The following is a 22,668-nucleotide window of genomic DNA, read 5'->3' as shown; positions in this document are numbered from 1 at the left end:
TATGTCGATATAGGTATTTAACTAGAATGGGTAAAACAAAGATATAAAGTGTTTCACACAAAAGTCCATGGCAAAATGAAGAATCGATTGTAATAGAAGATATTCTGATCAGTCCAATTTAAGAGCCAGATCTATAAACTTTAAGGAGAAACCAAATGGTTCAAAGGTGGGTAGACTATGTTGATTGATAGATAGATAGATAGATAGATAGATAGATAGATAGATAGATAGATAGATAGATAGATAGATAGATAGATAGATAGATAGATAGATAGATAGATAGATAGATAGATAGACAGATAGACAGACAGACAGACAGACAGACAGACAGACAGACAGACAGACAGACAGACAGACAGGACAAGAGACATGGGGTTAACAGTATTTATAAGGAATCCTTGAGAACGACAGAGAGGATATCTATTTTTGACAGTAGTTCGATTCGAACTCTTATTTTAGGATTAAGTACAAATCACAGATGGCAAATGTTTCCACGTTTCTCCGGCGTGTGTGTGCGGGGAGAGTGTGTTGAAACGCTGAGTGTGAAGTGACCTTCTGTGTGAGCAGCATCCAGCTGCCTCCCCGCTGGAGAGGAGGGCAGCCTCCTCACTGCCGAGTGAGCACAGGGGCTGTTCCCTCCGCAGATCTCAGCTCAGTCCGCGCACAGCAGCAGCGGCCGGGAGGGAGGGAGGACCACCGGAGACCAGGCGGCCCCGCGACCCCGCGTTTCACAGGTACAGACAAAAAGTGGCTTCGGCTCGAGCCCCTACACAGCTCGTTGTTTCAGTGTTTTTAAATTGACGACACACGCTGAGGAGACGAGCTGCTGTGTGTGCGAGCGTGCGTGCGTGCGTGTGTGTGTGTGCGTGCGGGGCAGACAGCGGCTCCTCACTCAACTCCCAGCCGAGCTCTCCTCTCCCGTGTCCGGCTCGTCCCTGCCGCCTCCTCCGCCCGGGACCAGAGGACCAGAGGACCGAGGCACCGTGGCACCGACCGGACGCGACGTGCAAGAAGGTGAAGCCGCGGGAGGATGGCGGATCTGTTATTTACCTTTCCTCCCCTCTCTAAGTTGCAGCGTGTGCGGCTGCCACAGTGTTCTCCTCCTGTCAGCTGAAGGTTACAGATTGATCTGATGGAGCTAGCCGGGCTAGCGGTAGCGCCGCGGTGCCGCTGTGTGAGCTGCGGGGGAGAGAGAGGCCAAAGTCCGTCCAAATTACGCAGTTTTACGCGTCCTAGCTGACGAGAGGGGATCTGGATGGAGAAGAACACGAATGAAGCACTCGAAGGAAATACTGTGGTCGCAGCTTGTTGTCGGTTTGCTTTCTGGGTGACTCCAAACATCTATGAATCACTCTGATAGAATTTCAACTTGTAGAATATTGTTTTCCTGAGTGCTGTTCCATCCACGGCGAGCTGCGGTGGGAGACGTTTAGACATTTGAGTTATAAAACAGTGTTGTCATTGAAATGCAGTCTCTGTAGTGGATCATTTATACGCCGAATTTACCCGAGCACCCCTGTTGATCAATAGAAGGTGTGAGGTCTTGTGAAAACAGCCCCGCACCTGGATCGCATTGTTGCGAGACTTTAAACAGGCAGATGTTTAAAGGAATTCCTGTTTGCTCCCCCCCCCCCCCTCCCGCATCTGGGAGCTGCGCGCATCGGGGGCTACGGGCTAGGAATGCTACCACAGCGGGGCGAGCATGATGCACAGTCTGTCAGTCATTTCATCCCGACATGATGATGATGATGATGATGATGGTGGTGATGAAGAGAATCGGGTCCAGAAACGTGTGCACGGATGCTCGGGAACACCAAATGGCAATGCAAACGAGCTGCGAGCCGCCTGTGGCAAATGGTCTGCCAAGTTCAGGTCGCTGGGATGTTTGCATGCTGTCACTTTGTCACACCTGCAGCGTGTTTGCACGATGATGGCTGCTGCTGCTTGACCTCTCTTCTCCCCCCCCCCCTCACCCCCCTCCTCCCCACAAACGCTGCCTCCTGCCTCCTGCACGCACCGCCTTGTGTTTTATAACCTTGCATGGATCCACTGTCACAGCAGCCATCCTCCTGCTGTCACTCGGCTGAAATGGGTAAATGTTATGGGCCCAGATTTACGTCGGGACTATTGGATGCTGACCTTAAAGAGGTTTTTATGGTGTAGTTACATTTTTATAGCCCATACAGCCCTCAATGGATGAAACACTTGCCACTGCTCTTCGTACCTCACATTTTGGTCAGAGTGATTTCCGTCGCTTAATGACTTTAATTTTAGATCTTGCACGTACACTGCCGCCTGTGGGTTAGGGACCTCCAGGGGAGAGACTGTCAAAGATCTGATCCCTTCAAGATAATGTTATTACTGAGTTATCACAATGTTGTTGCAGTGAACAGCCTCCACCTATGGAGTAATCCGACTCACTGTTATTAGCACTGTTCTCTCATGCCCTCAGGTATGATTATTCTAGGTAGAGATGTTTATTGTATTTATGGAAGGACTGTTAACGCTGCCCAGGGAGTGAGCCGTTCCCTCTCGCCAGGACCTTTCATAGCTCAGTGAGCTTACATCAGATACTGTCAGTAAATGTCAGCATATGGACGTTTGCTAGACAGAGTGTGCCGGATTTGTGGATAGCAGAAGCTGACGGATAAATAAAAAAAACATACCGCAAAAAAAAGAGTCCAGATCAGCAGCAGCTAAAATGCAATTTGAGGCCGAAAAAGAGTGAGAGAAATCTTAAGTGTGTGTGGGCGCATGTGCGTTATGTGGTGGGTCTGTCACATATCCTCGAGATTGAGATGATGTGCGAACGCAAGGCCCCTGCTAGATGCCCCGAGGGGGGGGGGGGGCGAAGTGCGGTGGGACGGGGAGCGTATTAGGAAGGGAAGCAGCTCATTAATTCCTTCCAGCAGCCGAGGAAAAGGGTTGGTCAGCGAAACTGGAGGGGCCCTCCACAGCTATGAAATGAGTCACACCAGTTTAACTTTCAGGAGTGGTCCGAACGGAGAGAGCGATAAGTGAGGGCTGGGATTACTTCCTGGTGCTGCAGCCAGTCTGGTTATCCTAGGGCTAGTTTTACCCTTTCCACTATTGCGTGTGTGGGTTGGTGTGTGTGTGTGTGCGGGTGTGCACTAGCTGTTTTAACATCTTTCATGGTAGACAGCTCTTTCCTCTCTCTTCCTCTCTCTCTCTCTCTCTCTCTCTCTCTCTCTCTCTCTCTCCCTCTCCATCTCTCTCTCTCTCTTTGTCTCTCTCTCCCTCTCCATCTCTCTCTCTCTCCCTGTCTGTCAGTCTTGAGCTGTATTTCTAGGCCAGTCACATCAAGAAAATGAGTTTTTCTGCCATTGGGTAGCAGCAGCTGAAGCCTCTGAAAGTCCTCTGATGTTTGCCCGGCTACAGGGATCCCCTCGGAGGTGCTGCCTGATGTCACATGTGATGTCAGAGCAGAGGTGACGCAGGCGGGAAGAAGGAGTCTGGTGGGTGAAGCCAGCCAGAAACGTGTGAAATCTATTGACATCTGCCAGTGCGGCTCTCAGAGCGTGAATACAGAGCGGTGAATCGGAGGCATGAAACGACGTGGAAAGCACGCTCCGTGCATATATTGTTATGTCCTGCCTGAGTGCTAGCCTGGTGGACGTCCATATGTTTGGCAGATGGTTGAGCTGCCTGCTTTGTGATTTTATGTTCCTCAATTTTATGCCCATGCAGTGATGAAGCCCTTGAGATAACCCTGGCCATTCATTTTCATGTGTTTACATAGCCCTTGTTTCCACATCCGTCAGGCCATCCATCACGACAACACTTCAGTTGCATCGTGTAAGAGCCCGTTCACCCCACCTGTAATCTGCATCACAGACCGCTGTTGCCGCCTCCCTTCAGCTGTCCGTAAATATCATGCGCCAAATGTGTTTAAGCCTACTCGTGGCGGCATATTCTCTTGTCTATGTAAGGTTGTTTATTACCTCTCCTTCTATAATAAGGAGCAAGAGGCATGCTGAGTACACATCTGATTAGCAGGAAGCCAGAGTATTGCTAACCCTTTGATCACTGTGTTCCTGGCTAATAAACCATGCCACTGTCATCTCAAGCAATGCTCGGACCTTGACAGACACTAATTACCATGAAGCAGGTTTGGCAGGCTCAGCAGCAGCATGGCTTGGGAATAGTTCAGTGCAGGTGAAGCCTACTGTGTAGCTGCACTGTGCCTTGTTGGATTAGTGCGCTTAATATGCCCCCTCCTTTATGTTTTATTTTCCTCTCACATGAAATGATGATTCCGAAACGCTGGCACGATCTGTGGAGCAAATGCTCAGCCCCGAATCTCCTCTGCACATAATGCATGAATGTTGGATGCGTTCGGTAGAAGAAAATCTCATGACGCCAAATTCCTGCATTTGAGCTGCACTGAGCTCAGCATTCCTTACAATAGAAAATGAGTCCATTGATGTAATTACCTTCACATCGGCAGTGTCTCATGTTTGCTGTGCAGCTTTGCCACATGCGTTAATGAGCCATTAGCTACGCTGCTCCTACGCGCGACTCACTTGTGATGGAAATGTTTGCACGAAACTCTGATGACGAATGTTGGGCTGCTCCAGCTTTTTTCGACAGTCTGAAAATGAGTCTGAAACCACGCCACAGTGCTGCAGACTGCGATGTGTTCGAATAAGATGGGATAAAAAACAACACCAGCACCCCCGCCCCTCTGGCCCCCCTCCCACACTCCCACACTCCCACCCCCATCCCGCCTTTGATTTCGCTGCCAGTGGAGACTGACTGCAATAAGTTTTGGACTGTGGCAATGCAGCGGGAATATCTGAGCGGCCCACATGCTATTGTCTGCAAGCTGCCATTGACAAAAGCAAAAACAACTGTTGCCATGGGATATGCTCAACAAAATAATGCGAGTGGGTGTTTTTTTTGGCTAAACCTTTCCACATGAGCTAATTGACTCACAATGCATGAGCCTTGCCTGTTGGTGTACTCTCTCCAGCAGGAGGGTGTGGATGCTGGAGAAAGCACATGGGTTGCAACGTGGTGATGGGCTTGTCATGTACTAGACAGGGAAATCTTTGCATTTAAATACATGCCCACCTGTTCGAATTCAATTACAACCTTTGTGTCTGGTTGTTGCAGCAGGATATAATCGGCCTATATTAATTGCATGGCTGCTGAGTCCAGTAGGGATTTTTCTGATGGATTGCCAGTGTCCAGAGGGCAGAAAGCTCCCCTGATAACATGCCCACACTTTATGTTGCTGAGTTACAGTCCACCTGATGTGCAGAACATTGTGCTTCCTAGAGGTCAGTATGGGTAAAATATGGCTCGAGGTTGCCTGGCTCTTTATTCCTCCGGCCTCAGCCAGAAGCAGGCGTGCAGCTTCTTTTCCCCAGGACAAACAGGAGCTTGCAGAGAGCCTGATTGGAAACATTTGCGACACCATCGGCTCTCCTCCGTCCTCACAGCTACGCACTTCCTCAGGAAGAGAGGCGGCCCCTCTGCTGGACACAGTGATGTCACATAGATAAACAATCTGCGGCCCGTTGCTGTTTGCTGAATGTGATGGGCTGTCATCCCTGAGAAACCCATGTGCGTGCACAGGCCTAACAGATGCAGGCCACAGACGAGCCAAGTACACACCCACTCGGGTCAGTTGTTATAGATCCAAGGAACAATGTGGTGGGGAGGTGCGGCTCTTGTGGAATATTTTAGGAAGCAGACTTATCGTCTTTTTGGTTCCAGGCGCTGGCGTTGGAGATTTCTTTTGTAGTGGTGCCTTTATTCTGGAGCCTGTTAAATCCAGATTGTTTTTGTCTGTAGTTCTCCACTTGTAACAGGGATGTGCTATTTTAACACATCTCTGTGTCCTCCTCAGGAAGAAACATTTACTGTTGCTCAATTTGTTTTGACCACAGTGCAGAAACTCGTCACTTCTGGTCATACTTTCATGGACAACAGTGACGTTTCACTGTTTAAAAAGTTTATTTACATATGCAGTGGGATTTATTCTGCTGCCTGTAACCCATATAGTTTGGACCATTTTCTAACACTGCAGTTCTGTCCTCCCTGAGGCCTGATGAAGGTCTCTGTCCTGCATTGCCACCCATGCTGTCCCTCTGCTTCCCTTCCCGCCTCCCCACCTCTCCACCATGCCCTCATCTCTGTTGGGTCATGAATAAGGAGCTGACACCAAACTGTCAACCTGCAAGCCGTCATGCCCCTGCAGCCGGCCGCTGGTGTAGCCACCAGTGTAAGGGCACGCCCCCCCAAACTCTCACACAGCTAAAAAAAAATGCTTGTATCCGTTTTAATAAACAAGCCGAGGCCTTGACATGACTTCACTTGACCTGGAAAGTGGTGGTCTCTGAGGTCTTACATATTTCAGTGCATATTAAATGTAAAAACGATGATGTTACAGTAGCAGTGTACAGTGACTTATTAGAGAAAACGTGCGGGCTGGTGTGAGGGTCGTCTGTAGGGAAATGCCAGCCCCCATGTGGTTCTGTTTATTTTTAGCTTACTTTGCAGCATATGTTATCCATAAACTATATCATTAATTTCTCTCTTTGAGCGAACCGGAGTGTCATTAAAAATAGAGCAGATCTGCACTTTTTTATTTCTTCTTCCCCCCCGGTTGCCAAATTTGAGCGCCTTTAATGCCAGTCTTTTTCTCACAAGAAGGCATTGTAGCGAAACACAATGTTGTTGTGTTTGCAGGGAATGAAAGCCGACCATTGTTTGATACCACTGCTTGAATCCGAGGTTTTATTTGAAATAAAATGGGTAATTCCATTGCGTAACAGCATTAGCAGTATTTAAACGGAGCTTGTCATGAGAAGGAGGGAGTGGGGTTATGTTGGGGGAGGGTTGGGGGGTTGCCGGGTGAGGGTAGGTCACTTTTATGGGATGTAACTCCTTACTTTTACTGGTGATGGAGATAATCCTCATTTCGTGATGACACCAAGAGCAACTGACTGAGATTAAGGATTTAACTCGATTAGACAGCATATGGATGTTCAGATAAGACAGGTTATCTGCTAATATCATAACAAAAGGGAATTATCATATTAATAAATAATAACCCTTTACCTAAGCCTCACTTAATTAAGCCTTTGCCTGGTTGGAGGGATAAGCCTCATCCACAGGAAGGAAAGGGAATGATACCAGTGTCTGATCTCAAAGCTTGAAATGAGTTCCTGCAATGGGATACCTGCTGGTGCTTCTTAATTTAAAGTACAGACAAAACTGTTTACACTTCAGAGAAATGTTCATGTTGGTCATGTGAGTTTAAGTGAATAATCGGAAGTGTCAAATGGCTACAAAACGACCATATTGGATTGCATTTTGCTGCCATTTACAGTCTGTCAGAATCACAGTGTGAGTTATTGACCATATTCACTGGCCTGTTTCCCAGCACAAGTTCAACTGAAGTTCATGAAGAATTGTGTTCCAATGCTCATCGTGAAGAAAATGAAGCAGAGAAAAACCCCTTTTCTGGATCGCATTGACATTGTTGACAAGAACGTCCCATCCAGACTCAGGACTGAAGCCTATCCTTGAGGAGATTATTCAAAAACACAAATGGAAAGAGTTAAACTCAACAAAAATATGAACTGGGCAAGCGCCAAGAGCCAATCCTCCAAAACTAACAGGTTTAAGGTTTTAAATTAAAAAAGATAATCGTATTAGAGAGCCAGACATACAAAGGGAGCGGCATTTCACGGTCTTGGATCCTGTTAATCACCTAGTAGGCTATCCTCCGGTTCAGGTACAAGGAGGACTATAGCAAAGGGAGGGAGCAGGGAGGAAGGAGACACGGGTAGTGATGCTGCCCTCTGAGTCAGGGCTCCATTTATAGATGCATTTTTTCCCCATCTCTATGGCGCTATCATGGCTAAACAAATGCCAAGAAGCTAAACAAATGCTATCTGTTTGCAGCTGAATACATTTCCCTCTGTCTCGGCCGTCTGTTTTCCAGAGCCGAAAAAAAAAACAAAAGCAATTTGACTCGTGCCATTAAACAATCATAGTGTGATTGGCTTTTAAACTGTCTGAACAGCGTTTGATTCTGGCAACAAGTCCCACACTGCTGCTCCTGAATGCCATTTCTTATTAAGGACAGCCAGGTTTGTTGGCAGTCTGTTTCGCGGGAGAGTATTGAATGAGTGGGCTGCAGCAGCATCTGTCCTGTTGACAAGGCAGCAAGCGTGACTTCATCAAGGGCATCATGAGCAGATGCACCCTGGGTGTCATCATCCACTTCCTCATCGGTTCGTGACGCTACTTGTAGTCTTTTTTGGGGGCAGGAGGCAAATGTCATAATACTTTTTAACCTTTGCAGTCTTTGCAGATTACCCGCTTTGTGTTTGTGGTGTCCCTCTCCAGCTGTTCTATTTTCAAGCTTGGTTTAAACACTTAAAGATAATGGGATGTAACAGACAGGGCTACAGCTATCTGTTATCGATTAGTGTGCAGACGGTGAAGTCTACACAGTGTCGGAAAATAGCCTCTCACATTTACCCAGTGCCCAAAATAACCTCTTCACATCACTTGTCATGTCGGAACAAGAGTCGAAAACACTAAGATATTCAATTTACTGTCTGTTTTCCTGTCTGTCTGTGGAATGCTCAAGAATGGAATGCTCATCTTAACGCCTTGACATTTGGCATTTGTTTAGTTAAGGGCCTAAGGAAGTGCAGTCAAATGTGGTGCAATTTGGAAACATGACGCATTTAACAATAAAATCGGAATAAACAGTTGACTCGCATTCTGTAGCAGCAATGGCTGGGATTCAAAAGCCTAAGTGATTTTGTCAATCATCAATCAATCAATCAAATTTTATCTGTATAGCCCATATTCACAAATTACAATTTGTCTCATGGGGTTAACAATGTACGTTATCCTCCGTCCTTAACCCTCAACAAGAGTAAGGAAAAACTACCAGAGAAACAACCATAGGAACCTCAGACAGAGCCACATGTGATGGATCCCACTCCCAGGACCGACACAAGTGCAGCAGATGCCACTTGTAGCAGAACACATCAACAAACATACAATATTTACAACGTTGATTCATGACAACAGCACATTCACAATATCGGCATCAGTGAGTTTCTCTGAACTTTGAATAAACAGGTGAACAGCTCTTTGTGCAGCATCAGTGGAGCAGCCACTGACTGAATCCAGCAGCCAGTCTGTACCTGCTCCGGTTCAATTACTGCAGGTCACTTTAACACTTTCAGAAAGAAAGCTGCTACCAGAGTTACCTCAGGCCAAGCTAACAGCCAATTCCCCACGGGCAGGCTTAGAACAGGCACTGCACTCGTCATAAACATTTTGAAAATCAGCAATATTCATATTTGAAAAGGAGGAGCAATTGAAATTTTGATAAAAAGATCACTCGACAACTTAAGTAAAAATGCAATAATAGAGTAATATGTCAGAATGTTTTTCTGTCAGTCGAATGCTTTGCTAATTGTTTATGGAAACACACCATATAGGAAGGCATCTTTTAACAATTCCATACTTTGTAGATGCATTTTAAGTTCTATTACTTTCAAAGGGCTGTGTGAATACACCTAACCTTAATCCAACCCAGAGATATATTTAGAGGACGGCTGAAAAAAAATATCTTCATCCTTTTAGACTTTAACCGTAACATCCCTTTTGAAGGAGAAGAGATGTAAAACGAGATAATGCAGAGGTGAGCAGAGACGAATACAATCCCCTAGTTGGCTCACTGATGTAAAATATGAGTAGCGGTTGGCTGCTAACAGCCACTGTATGGAGGTCTCCAGGGAGCCCACTGTAAACAGTGGCATTTTGTGCTTTCACTGCAGCACCAGCAGCCTTCTGAAAGTCTTGCTGCCGCCAACAATCATGTTATCTTGGTTTGTTATTTAAGAGTGCATGTTTTACCTCCCAGTCCGACTTAGTTCTGGACGGGTTTAGGTGCTGGTGATCTCCGAGTGAGTTCGGAAGAAGGTTGTTGCTAGGAGGACTGGAGAAGAAGAGGAGGCAGGCAAAGGCGGCTGGTGAAGGCGGGTGATCTTGGTTTTGTGTCGTGCATGGCAGCTCAGAATTTGAATCCGGGGATCTCTTTTTGTTTTCGTCCTCTCATCTGTCCACACGGGTTGGGACCCTTGACAAAAACTGGACACGGGTAGAAGGGATAATGGTTTTACCGTCACCTCCTATTTTCAGTCTCTCTTCTTGTCTCTTCATGTCATTCCCCCCTTTTCTTTTTTCCCCAGCAATGGCCTCAGCTGCGCAGCTGTGCCGGTGATCCTGCCGCTGCACGTTGGGAAGAAGCAGAGACGCCTTGACAACCGACCTACCTTCCTCTCCTCAAAAAAAAAAAAAAAAAAGAGGGAGAGAGAGGGGAAAAAATATTACCACACCAGCATAAACAAATGCGACCATGTACAGCGTGGAGGACCTCCTCATCTCTCATGGATACAAGCTGCCCAAGCATACCACCACCCCCTCCTCCACCCCTACCCCAGCCCCCGCGTCCCGCCAGGCGTCTTCATCCTCACCGCCAGCCTACAGCAAACACCACGAAATCCTGGAGAACAGGCCCGGCCCCAGGACAGTGAACGGCTATGAAAGGGGGCCCGGGGCACCCTACGGGAACAGTGGTGGGACCAGGCAGCCCCAGCCGTACAGCAGCGGCTGCACCAACAACAACAACGAACCCAGGGACCGGAGCCAGCCCAGGCGGGAGGCTGAGAGCCGGAGCCACATCGACACCTACTCTTTGGGAGAATCGCTGACCTCGGACAGTGGGTAAGACACAGTACCTTGAGATCAGTAAAGCACTCCTGTCTGCATGCCCTGTCCTGATTACGGCTTGCCCTCACACTTTATTGATTGATCGGTAGAGTTTGTAATTGTTACGGCGCCTAATCGGAGCACGTGATTAAAAATGAAGCTTGTCAAGGAGTTTTCCATGAGGATTTCACACCATAACATTAATTGAAGTGCTTAACACCGCCGCTCAGTCCCTTCCGCCATCTCGTCCTCACTTTTATCTTTCCCCTTGTGTGTCTTCCTTTTCCCAGTCAGGTCTTGAGGAGGGGAAGAGTGAGAGGGGATAATGTGTGCTGGAGTCTTAATCTGCCACATGGGACCTTGGAGTTGTATTTAAAATAGCTTTTAGGCAAAACCTATGTGACCCATTTGAGAATGCCCAGTCTTTCACATGCAGGTTGCCAGGTTTGTTGGCATAACCCCTTTCAGATTCTACCCCCATACATGACCCACATTCCTAGCCGGCTTCCACTGTTTCAAAGGCTTTACACCTACTTATATAATGCATTGACCATCAATAAAACAAGATCCGTGTAGGGTTTATTTAAATATGAATATGGAGAATAGGCTATATTTAGCTTCGTCTGGAGTTATGTAATTGAAACCCTCTCGGATAAGGACCGCATGATATTTCCAGAGATGTCGCCTGTCTGCAGCCAATCTGTTTTTTTCCTATAACCAGGATTGTTTAGTTTGCCTATTTGCACCAATTCTGGGGGTTAGTGTGCTGTAACTGAGACAAAGTCAATACAGCTGTTCCAATGTCCACACAATTAGGCAGCCTTGTCAGATATTTTTTTCCCCCTGTTATCCTGTTTTCCTTATATTTTGTTTGGCCGACTTTCTTTTTTCCCCCTAATCCCTTTTCGCCACCAGCCAGTGACAGAGCGTCTGAAAATAGTCCAATGACCTTGAATAGCGTGTTAGTGTTTTATTTTGTCACTTTTTGGTTTTATTCTTTGAGATGAGTAATCCTCATTTTTCATGTCGCTGCTCCACCAGTGCCGTTAGATCTTTCTGTTGGGAATGTCGGAATTGCTAAGACATATGTTCTGCAATTTCAGTCTGTTGTTAGTTCATCCTTCTTTCTTTCTCCTCTTATCCAAACCCGGTTTGCTCGGCAGCTGTAGTGTAGATAAGAAACATTCCTAATGTAGAGCTTGGATTGAGAAGTGCAACTTAGACCCAATTAGACTAATGAAGGTAACTCATCTTACATGAGATGCCCTCATTTTTAGTAAATTGGCATGGCTACCCCCCCCTCTCCCCCAGCAAGCATCTCTGGCCAGTGATGACTATGGACGGAAATGTCAAGGACGTTCAGTGGCCTCGGCCTCGCGGGTGTGTACACATGTGCTTGCGTCTTGTTTCCGTTGTCAGTCAGTCAGTCACTCCACAAATAGACCGAAACGACCAACCATTGCATCTTGTTGTAGCCCATCAGTTCTGCCGTCAAACATCATCTGCCATCCACACACAGTGTCGCGGGAGCTTTCCTTTCTCTGGTTTGGTGAGACGCTACTTAGTTTCTCAGAGCTTAAGCTAAAGAACAGAGCAATAGAGGGACTGTCAATGAAACGCCCTCTAAATTGTTGATCTGTCTTGGAGGACATCTGGGACTAGCAGCCACTGTGTGTCATTGTGTAATCTGTTCATTATGCTCCATAGAATATCACAATTACCAGGCACTGCCCTGCTACTCGTGGTCATCTGTCGCCATCTAGTGGGATATGAACTCAGTGTTTTAATCTGTCCTAATGACAGCGCAAAACCAATTTTTTATTTATCCTTTATCATGACCTGATGGTATTTTAATGACCCTGAACAGCTGTTTGTCAATATTTTTAATTATTTTATTGTTTGGATAATTAGAAATGCTCATTGCCTCACTTGAATGATTGTGAGTGTGTGTAGCCCAGTCGAGTGTCAGCATGTTTTTCAGAATGAGGGTTTTGGAAACAGAAATAGTTTGACGCAGCTCCTCTATTTCAATTATGAAGGCTGTTTAACCTCTGACAAACAATTCACTGAAACACACCAGTGCTTGACATCTACTTTATGCTTCCTCTCAGGTTCTGTGATGGCACCAGAGGTCCACAGCCACAGGCAAAGGACGTGGCCTACTGGAGGAGAAGAGGCCAGGACTTCGCTGTGCTGTTGGATTACGCTAACTTCAGAGATCCCCACGGCGGAGGACAGGGGGGTTACAGCAGGCCAGAGGGGCCACAGCAGGCTAGGGGCCAAGAGATGTCTGCAGAGGAGCGTCAGAGGGCGGCTCAGGAGAGGCAGCACTGGGCAGCCCAGGCTCAGGTTCAGGCACAGGTCCAAGCTCAGGCCCGCTATCGAGAGAGGGATGCAGCTCTCCATCAGTGGAAGATAGCGAGTGAGAGGAAATGCCAGAGCTTGGGGACAGATGAGTGGCGTCCAGCCGTGAACTTTGGCCGCCAGCTGTCACAGAGTGAGGGTGAGCGTTGGGCACAGGAGCAGCAGCGTCTCCATGCCAGGACTCCTGAAGGCATGGTAGTCCACCCCAGGACCAAAGCCAAATCCCAGTCCCTGCCGAGGATGCTGCAGCCTGAGAGCCTGCAATATGTTGAAATAGCCTCATCTGGCCAGGAACTGTATAGGCGGGTCAATGGCCACCCGATGTCACACCATGACCTTTATAGGACCCCCCGTTGGCAGGAGAACGGCAGGCCGGCTAGTGCTAACCAACTCTCAATGACACCAAAGCCCCGCTTCAACCGACCCCCCAGACCACCCTCCTATGAGATGCACCAGCAGATCAGGGGAAGCTGTGAGTTGTTGTCTGGGAGAGACTCTGTCATTCCCCAGTCCAGGGACAGAACACCGCTTCCAATATCAAGGCCAGGTGACCCCCAGTTGGACTATTATGCACCGGACTCTGGACCTCCAGGATACAACCCTCCCCCATCCTATAAAAGAGCCCCTTTAATGGCAGGAGGACACAGGGGGTATGGTGAAATTGCTGTAGACTACAGGTAAATTATCTTTTTTTGATTTATCTTTAACTATATATTCAAGAAATCTTTTCACTTTACATTACATTCATATCTTTTGAATGAATAGACTAACACAAACAATTGGTGTAATGCTGGAAATAGTAGTAATAATAATAGTGGAGAGAGTTGCAATACATGAAGGAATTTACTTTTACCATTTCAACCAAAGAAATTTGTTTGAAATTATTTGTTAGACATTTGCATGTGAAAGGAATATGAGCATTACAATGATAGTTTGTTGTAAAATGAACAATAATAATGCATTTTATTTGTATAGTGCTTTGAACAATGCTCATAGGCACTTTACTAAAAAACATCTCTCAGTATTCATGATCAGAGATGGCAAGAGATCTTGGTTGTATTAATCGAGTAAAAAGCGTAAAAAAGTGTGAAAAAGCATTATTAAGACTACCTATTTAGATTTTCGGCCCTGTGATTTATCTTTCTGAATGGGTTTTAGGATCTGCATTAACATTGGAGAGGCTTCAGTCTTCTCAAATTCCTGTCTGTTCTGTAACAATATTTGTGGATGGCTATCACTGTATCTGTCCAGTGCAATAAAGCTTTATTCTCACTTACCAACCAAGCATACAGCCATGTTAGGTTGGCTAACATTACTTTTCACAACCGTTTTTTATAGTTTCCTATTGTTTTATTCATTTTTGTCTAGTTGAAGTCAGTGTTTCTGAAATAAAAGTGGATCTGTGTTGTTTTTAATTCCAGGTACAGAGGGGATGTGTACCAGCAGATACATGTGGCTCCAGATGGATCTCACTGGCTCACCAGACATCCAGTAGGTTCCTGGCCTGATCCCCAGCGAGAGAGGAGCTTGTCCTGCCAGAAGCAGCTTTATCCAGTGTATGCGGCCCAGGAGCACCCTGGTGGAGGGGTCCAGTATATCCCCTTTGATGACCCGCGCATCCGCCATTTTTCCTCAGCCCTGGGCGGCAACTCCTTGACGGACGCCGACAAGATCCGCCACATTCGCAATGAGCTTCCCAGCGTCACCGTGTCGGAGCCGGTGTCCGACGACAGTGCCTTTTTGCCCCCACCGCTGGGGCCTTTCATCGCCGCTAAACTGGTCGATGATGCCAACCAGACGTCTTCTAGAGGGTTTGACAATGACAATACCAGGTGGCACAGTGATTTGCACAAAGATACTGTCGATAACTTCCCAGCAACTGACCAAAACTGCAACAACAGATATCCCAAAAACCAACGTCCTCCTCTATCTCCCTCTGCAACCTTCCAGGCCCCATTATCAAGAACTTCTTCCCGCCAGGGGTCCAACTCAGACCAAGTGTTTTCAGAAACCATCACACAGGTGAAGAAAATAGCCCCAGATTCAGGCCCAGAGAACAACAGGAACACAAAGAGAAGAGTGAGTGAGACAATCTTCTGTCTTGTGTCTGTCCCTGTTCACACACCAACAAACATTAATAAAGACTTGGCAGCAGATCAGAACAACAATGAGACAATGCCAAGCCTGACTGTCACTAAAACAGAAACTTTTGCTGTAGGCCTCAGAGAGAGCCAAAGCGTTCGGAGCAAGTCTGTGAACGAGATGCCCATCAAATCCCACTACTCTCACTATCACACCAGCAGCACATCCTCAATGAGGAACTATAAGAGGGCTCCTTTAAGGAAGGAGATAATAGATGCCTGGGCACTCCAAGCAAGGGAAGACAAAGAGTTGTGCTATGCCGGGTCCTGGCCTGGAAATCAGTACCGCAATCAGGAAACACAGACTGGTTCACCATTGACGGTGGTAAAAAGTCCAGAACCCCAGAGTCCGCCTGGGGGACAAAAGCCTGTTCAGTCTGCCTCAGACACAACCACAGACAGTGGTGTGGGGACAGACGGTGGTTCCCCTTATGGTTACCCTATGGCGGGCCAGAAAAACCTTCATCCCTCCAGTAACAGCGCCTTCTCCCGTCCCAGTCTCAGCCCAACACAAGCACCAGTAATACAACCCTCCCAGCAACCTTTACAGCAGGAGCCGTCCTCCCCTTCCATGGCCCGTGATCAGGGAGACCAGCAGCCATCCTCTCCAAGGAAAAGCAACTCCTGTCCCCCGGAGAGTGAAGAGCAAATGGCCTTTGGACAGTTTCTCTTAAAGCCAGTGAACCGAAGACCGTTTGATGCAATTGGTGAACTGGAGTGCATTAATAAGGAGATGGACGACACAATCAGCAGGAGACCCCATGTAGGTCAGAGCGCTGATTATCCGGATGGGGGGAATAACAGACTAGCCCACCATAAAACAGGAGCACATTTCACTGCTGGTCCAGAACCAGGCAGGGAAGCAATCAGTCTTCCACCACTGCACATGGAAAAACACACAAATTTAAAAGTCAGATCAAAGTCCTTGGCTTCTACGGCTGATCTAGACTGCATAGACATAAGGAGTGCATTCTCCAGGCCACAGGCCAACAACATGCCACCAACAAATGAGCTCTCTGTTCTCCCCAACCCAGGCCTAGAAGACAACTGCCTCCTGTCCTCATTATCCCTACACAACGACTCAATTCCGTTCTATAGACAGGACATCCCAGTCCCTGAAGAGTCATTGCTGAGGGACGTGGGGCTTACTGTATACACAGAGACCCCTGGTGGCCCTGGGGAGCCAATGCAGCGATCACTCTCAGTTCCGTCTCCACTCAATCACAAGGAGCTAAGTCAGACAGTGCAGCTCTTGTGGGACAGTAGGGCAATTGTTAAAAATGGTGATTGCCCCAAGCACAATTCAAATAAAGAGCATCAAGCTGAAGTGGATGCACAGAGAAAAGCTAAATCAGACAGTGTTCCACTATGCAGGGGTGATGTGAATTTAAGCATCTGTAGAAGCAGGAGCGAAAGCAGCAGATCACCCAAGAAACAAGGCTCACCACATATCACAAGGCTGAGCAGGGAGGTTTCTTTTGTGTTCAATGATGATACAGAGAGATACGCCATCTCTGAGCCTATCTCCTATAAGAATGAGTCAACAATAGCAGATAAGCATCTGGAGAACTTACTGATTCAGGAGAAGGCCAATTCGTTGCCTGTAGAGGACCTCAGCAACTTGTATGAGGTCAAATGTGCAAAAGGTATTCCCGAGAATGAGTCCATTGAGCAGAGGGCAGCACGGATCCTGGGTATAGCTGTTCCAGTGGAGGCCTTGGGAGTGGCTGACAAACAGTCTGAGGACAACCAGGATGACACTGACGCCACGGTGGCCGAGGAACCACTAAGTCCAAGTGAAGAGGCAAAGCAGGTGATAGAAGAGTGTGAGCAAGTCAAAGAGGAGTCCCTGATTGTTCATGGGGCAGATACAGAGGAGGTGAAGGAGCCAGGATTAGGGTTAGACCAAGAGGAAGAGAACGAACACAAGCACAGCAACGACCACAGTGATGGGGAACACAACCAGGATCCTGAGACTCAGTCAACCGCAGCTCTGGGCCTGCCTGAGTTTCCACCCAGTAAGCTTACCCTATCCCTGCCTGTCACACCAGACGAGAAGCTAGCACGGAGCATGTGTAATGTGGAGAAGAAGGGGAGAGGTGGGGCATGCAAACTAATCGAATCCCTGCAAGATAAGCTCAACACATCCGCTTCTTCATCGTCTACATCTCTGAGCAGATCGACCACAGACAGAATGACACGCCTGAAAGAGCTGGACTCAGTGTCCCGAATAAGACGCCTCAGTCTCAAAGGTTCTGAGTCTGAAGGAGATGCTGTTTCGGAGGAGAAAAGGGTAGACAGTGAGGAGAGCGAGGTCCAAGAAGAGGCAAAGGAGGAAGTTGAGGAGAAGCAAGAAGAAGAGGAGGAAACAAAACCAGAGGAAGCAGGAAGGGAGGAGGTGGAAAACTCAGATAAACATGAAAATGCACATGAAACACGTGACAAGTCAGGAGACCCTGAAGACGTCGGTGAGCCTAATGGGGAAATGAAAGAAGGGATATGTAATGAAGAGCAAAGACAAGAAGAGGAGGGAGGAGAAATCAATGAGGAGATTGCAATGAAAGTAGACAATAGAGGGAGTAGCGAAGTCGATGTTGAATTAAAAACAGAACAGACTGAAGGAGAGGTGGAGCTGAATATTGTGGAGGATGATATAGAGAAGCCTTTGGAGAAAGTGAGAGACAGACAGAATGCAGAGCAAGTCAGGATAGCTGAATCGACACAAGACGCAGAGAAGCAAAAGTTGCCTAAACCAAAGCAGCGCACCCGGCTGCAGAAGCCTCCTCTGCTTCCTAAACCACGGAGCGTTCCCAAGAGAGAGATAACGCTGCCACTCAGCTTCAGTTCTGGGATCTGTGGCCCCTCGAATATTGAGGATGAGGAAACGCATCCTGTCTCAGGTGGGTACCAAAGAATTAGGAGATGAATGATAATGGATATGAACTATTTGCTTTAACTTTTTTTCAGCAATTTTTTCGTAGCTAGGCTAGCTGCTTAGCTTACTTTACTTTGCATGCACACATGGGTGCACTAACCTTTCATCCAAGGTTTCGCATTGACATCCATCCCAAGGGATCCGATGTCTCTGTGCGTTGGATTGAGCGAGCAAGCGAGAAAAAGGGGTAGAGAGAGAGAGAGAGTCATAGGGGCTGAATGAATCTTGTTTAGCTGCATGTGCTGTTAAGATAGATCTGACCAATGAAAGAAAAGTATCAGTCATGTGGTGATCATTGTTGATAATGTGGCGATGGCAACAAACAGTTAAACATATGGACACTGAGAAGAGTTCCAATACATTTGTGAAATGTTGCGATTGGATCCCTCAGGACAGATGTTAATCCCAGAAATCCTTCTCACATCTGGTGTTAACAGCTGTTCTGAGTGATCCATCACAAGTGGTGTTAAGTAAAGGTGTGAACACATTGAGGAGGCATTTGAGATCCAATCAGAGGCCAGATAGGGAGGTGGTTGTGTGACCAAATTATTTCAGCTGTTTTTTGCCACATATGGAGGACAACCTACTCAGCTTACATCCGCTGACCTGCTCCAGTTTCATAATGAGCCGACTTTTCTTTTTTCATATGAGTAAATCTTATATTGTATTGTAAATATCTTATTGTAAAGCAATTCACAGCCAAAATGAGCTTTAGGGAGTGTTTTTAGACGTGTTTCAGAACAGTGAGGGGCCTGGGTAACTGTTTCCCTCCCTCTTCCAGTCTTTGTGCTGAGCTGCATTAACTGTATTCTGCTCCTTACTTAAATCACAGACATGTTGACATACCTTTTTTCATATCAAGCAAATAAGTGCATTCAGTGTAAATGTTGGACTTTTCCTTCAAGGTCCACTTCACTGAGAGAGAGAGATAACTTGGCTCTGACACTCTGACTCTACGACTTATTTTCAATGGTGTTGTCTAATTTTTTCTTTTCTCTATTTTCTCATCAGACGCCTACGACCCCAGTCGGGTGGAGAGAGTGTAACCTCTGACACTTCCCTTCACCACTGGGGAAACCTGTCTTTCTCAAGTTAACAGCTTTTTCCAACAACAAAGGCTTTCATCTCACCTCATGGCTTTGTCTGCCATGACCCCTCCAATACTGTTACGCATTACTTCTCACGGAACTGACTGTCCTGGTGCTGCGAGAGCATTTTTTGCAACAGCCAAATAAAGGCACCACTGGTGCCCATTCTCCAGGCCTTTTCAACCATGTCATACTCGTCCTTCCATTCACTCCACCTCCCGAAAAGGTTTATTTGCTCAAGCAGGCGGACGTCCTCCTTTTGAAATTGTCTTTATTTGCTTTTGGAAAAATGCGTGTCATTATTCCCATTCTGCGCTTTGGCTCCTTCGATTGCTCGGGTGTTGAAATATGAATGTAAAAGTGCTTCTGCTCTGCAAACAAAGGTAATGTAACAGTGAAAATAAACAAGAAGGCAAGAGTATTGCATTACAATCAGTATTAACCTACACCAAATGTAAATAAGAAAGAGTTATTAGATTTTATTAAGAATATAAAAAAATCAGTTTAAGACATTTAATTGCAGAATAAATGTATATTTTCTTATCTATGTTAAGAAAAGACTCGATTTTTGGAAGTGTTGTCTTTGGGTGTGTTACTAGAAATGAAACCCCCTGCTCTTTATTCTTATACTTGTGTGATAGAGAATGTACTCAGAGAGCCGGGATTGCAATGAGAAACACTGTGGTCGTTGAATAGATTCACTCAAGAGCAATATAGATGTTGTGTTAGGGCGTCTGTGACATGATTTGAGAGGTAAATCTCCATTTGAAGGAGCTGATCTTATTTAAAGGTTTGCTTTGAAGCCCTACCTTTTGGTACAAGTGTTAGATTCGCACTGCTGAGATTATTGGCTTTATGTCACCAGCGAGCACCTGATAATCTCCTCAAATACTCGGAGATTACACTCGCAGGGATTCGCGCTCGCACGCTCAGCGGTGCCATCAGCGATCTCGACATGTATCAGAAACGTCTGATTTAAGTGTTATTTTTGTTAATCCTCATACTGTTCAAAGAGAAAAATCTATATTTTGTGGCATTTACAGAAGTCTATATTTAACTGTGGGGATTCCTTTGTTCATATATTAGTTTCAGAAGTGCTTTTCTTGCAGGAAACGATAGATGTAGCTATATTGATCGCAGTGTGCCTTGTACACACTGTTTCTGTGGAGAACTTCATCTGTGTGTCACTCGTCATGTGTTGTCCGTTTACAAATCCTAATTTAAACTGGACATCAATGATTCATTTAACTTTCACCAACTAAAGAGATATTTGGAGTTGTTTTGGCAATAATAATAAATATTAAGCTGAAGGTGCTTAGTATTGATGCTGTGTAGAACATAGCTGTTGGAATATTACAGTATCTGAACATGATAAATGATTTAATGTTGACATATCAGTGCTTTATAAGTTGTGGGCATAAATGGCAATTGGTTTACACTCACGTCACTTATGGGGTAGCAATACAAGTAAATAAAAAAAATATATACCAAACAGAACTTTGTGCTATGCATTGGACATCACCATTCACTGGGTTTAAGACCAACATTCAAAGCGTAAACTGGAAGTGGTTTTGCTCATTTGACCCTGTCACTCTCTGATCCAGCTGTATATGATGTTGAACCTGTCGGATGTGGCTGTAGACACGTGCATGGAAGTGGCTCGATCTCGGCTTCACCAGTGGAAGCTCGGTCCGAGGTTTCGTCTTTTGTCCTGTTACCCACCCAGTACCCGTACCTCTGTGTTCCAGGTCGCGTGTTATCTGGCTCGTAGGTCTTTTTTGTACTGCAATTCTTTGTAACATAATATAGACGATTGGTGCACATCTTGCTTTGATATTTTCTATTTTCATACAGAGGTATGTACAGCTTCTTTTGTATGCGCAGCATCTTTCATTTTCCTTTTTCGTGCATGAAGTGCGTAAGACGTCACAGAGAGAGAGGGTGTATTTGCATATAATTGCATTTGGTACTATAGTCTATCCAATAAACGAGTGTTATATTTCATATAATGTATATTTTATTTTCAAAGGTTAAGCTACATATTTAAACAGAACAAGGTATTTTTAGATTTATTGTGAAAAGGGAACTGTTTTTGAAGGCACAACATTTGTCTATATTTGCTATGATCATTAAAATGGTCGTAAATAGAGACAAGTTTGTGCTGTTGTACAGTACTGCAGACTATTCATAAATAAAAGTCTTTGCATGAAACATGTTGTCTCTGATTTTCTTCCACTCATTATTATGATTTGTTATTTTATGCAATGACAAAGGACTGTTATGCAAGAAGAAAAAATAAAGGCCAACCATTTTCAGTTTTTGTCGGGAAATCTTCTTGTAACCATGGTTGTGTTAACATGTACGGGTGATGTGTCCTGTTACCTTCGAGTTCACATTTACTGAAGTGAAAATACAGATACATAAATTGAAAGGGTAGGTTTTTAATTTGAACATGTTTTAAATAAAAATATCAATATATGCAGGTAAGAAAACACTTGTACCAACAAATGTTCAAAATAGACAAATAATTTGACAAAAACATACTTGAGTAAAAGTACAGTATTCAACTTCTCCATTTGAGTAGAAGTAAGTACTTAATTTAAAATATACTTGAATAATTTAATGTAAAAGTACTTGCTGAGTGTACTCTATCCCTAATGCAACGGTCTACTACTTCATTATGAGTGTCGGTGGTGTATTTTAGGTGATTGCTGCTGCTGCCAGGGCGCTTTGCATGGTTTAATTTAGTTTTAAAACAGGAACATCTAATATAATGCATTGTAAAAATGTAGTGGAGTAGAAAGTACAGATATTTTCTAATAGCAGCAGTGGAGTAAACACTGAAAACAACCCCAAAATAAATCTACTTAATTAGAGTACAAATGGTACAAGTACAAGTTTACTAAAGTACTGTAACAAAGTACATGTACATGTACTTTGTTACATCCCTACTGCCACCAAGTACAGCACACAAAGCTGTGTGTAAAACTCTGTAGAACGTGTCCCATGTGAGTAGACTATAAACTCAAACAATCAATTTGAGCTTGACATTTAATTTTAGACCCTGCAAGACGTCACTTAGGGGGGAAACCTCAATTTTTCCCAAAAACTTTTTTACTTGATCAAATTCATCAAACCCTTCGACCTGTAGTGAACCTGGAATCTCTGGGACCTCTGTAACTGGCCCATGTTGCCCTGCTGCAACTGTACTAGTCTCAATATGAAGCCCAGAGTCTGAGAAATATAACAATGTATAACCTACAATGCTAATAATACACCCGAAGAAGGCGTTTGATTAAAGAAGATCATTCAACTGAGTGAGCGAGCGAGCATTAAATCCCAGTTTAAATCGATGAGTAAAACATTC

At 45.5% G+C, this 22,668-nt stretch overlaps 1 protein-coding gene across 2 annotated transcripts; it reads left to right on the top strand.

Annotated features, from left to right (window-relative positions):
* The first annotated feature begins 670 nt into the window (after nt 1-670).
* jcada (junctional cadherin 5 associated a) lies at nt 671-21,512 on the top strand. Of its 2 annotated transcripts, none has more exons than XM_061094037.1 (5): nt 671-734; nt 10,254-10,788; nt 12,885-13,814; nt 14,559-18,178; nt 19,225-21,512. In XM_061094037.1, the coding sequence occupies exons 2-5, from the start codon at nt 10,421-10,423 to the stop codon at nt 19,257-19,259; spliced, it is 4,953 nt and encodes a 1,650-aa protein (XP_060950020.1). In that variant the 5' UTR covers nt 671-734; nt 10,254-10,420; the 3' UTR covers nt 19,260-21,512. The 2 variants fall into 2 exon arrangements, with proteins under 2 accessions (XP_060950020.1, XP_060950021.1); XM_061094038.1 differs by lacking the exon at nt 671-734 and adding an exon at nt 961-1,014.
* Nucleotides 21,513-22,668: the final 1,156 nt, after the last annotated feature.

The sequence above is a fragment of the Limanda limanda genome, chromosome 20 (assembly GCF_963576545.1).
Source record: "Limanda limanda chromosome 20, fLimLim1.1, whole genome shotgun sequence".
NCBI classification, from domain to species: domain Eukaryota; kingdom Metazoa; phylum Chordata; class Actinopteri; order Pleuronectiformes; family Pleuronectidae; genus Limanda; species Limanda limanda.
The sequence above is the reverse complement of the archived record's forward strand: the minus strand, read 5'-3'. Positions and strand labels throughout refer to the sequence as shown.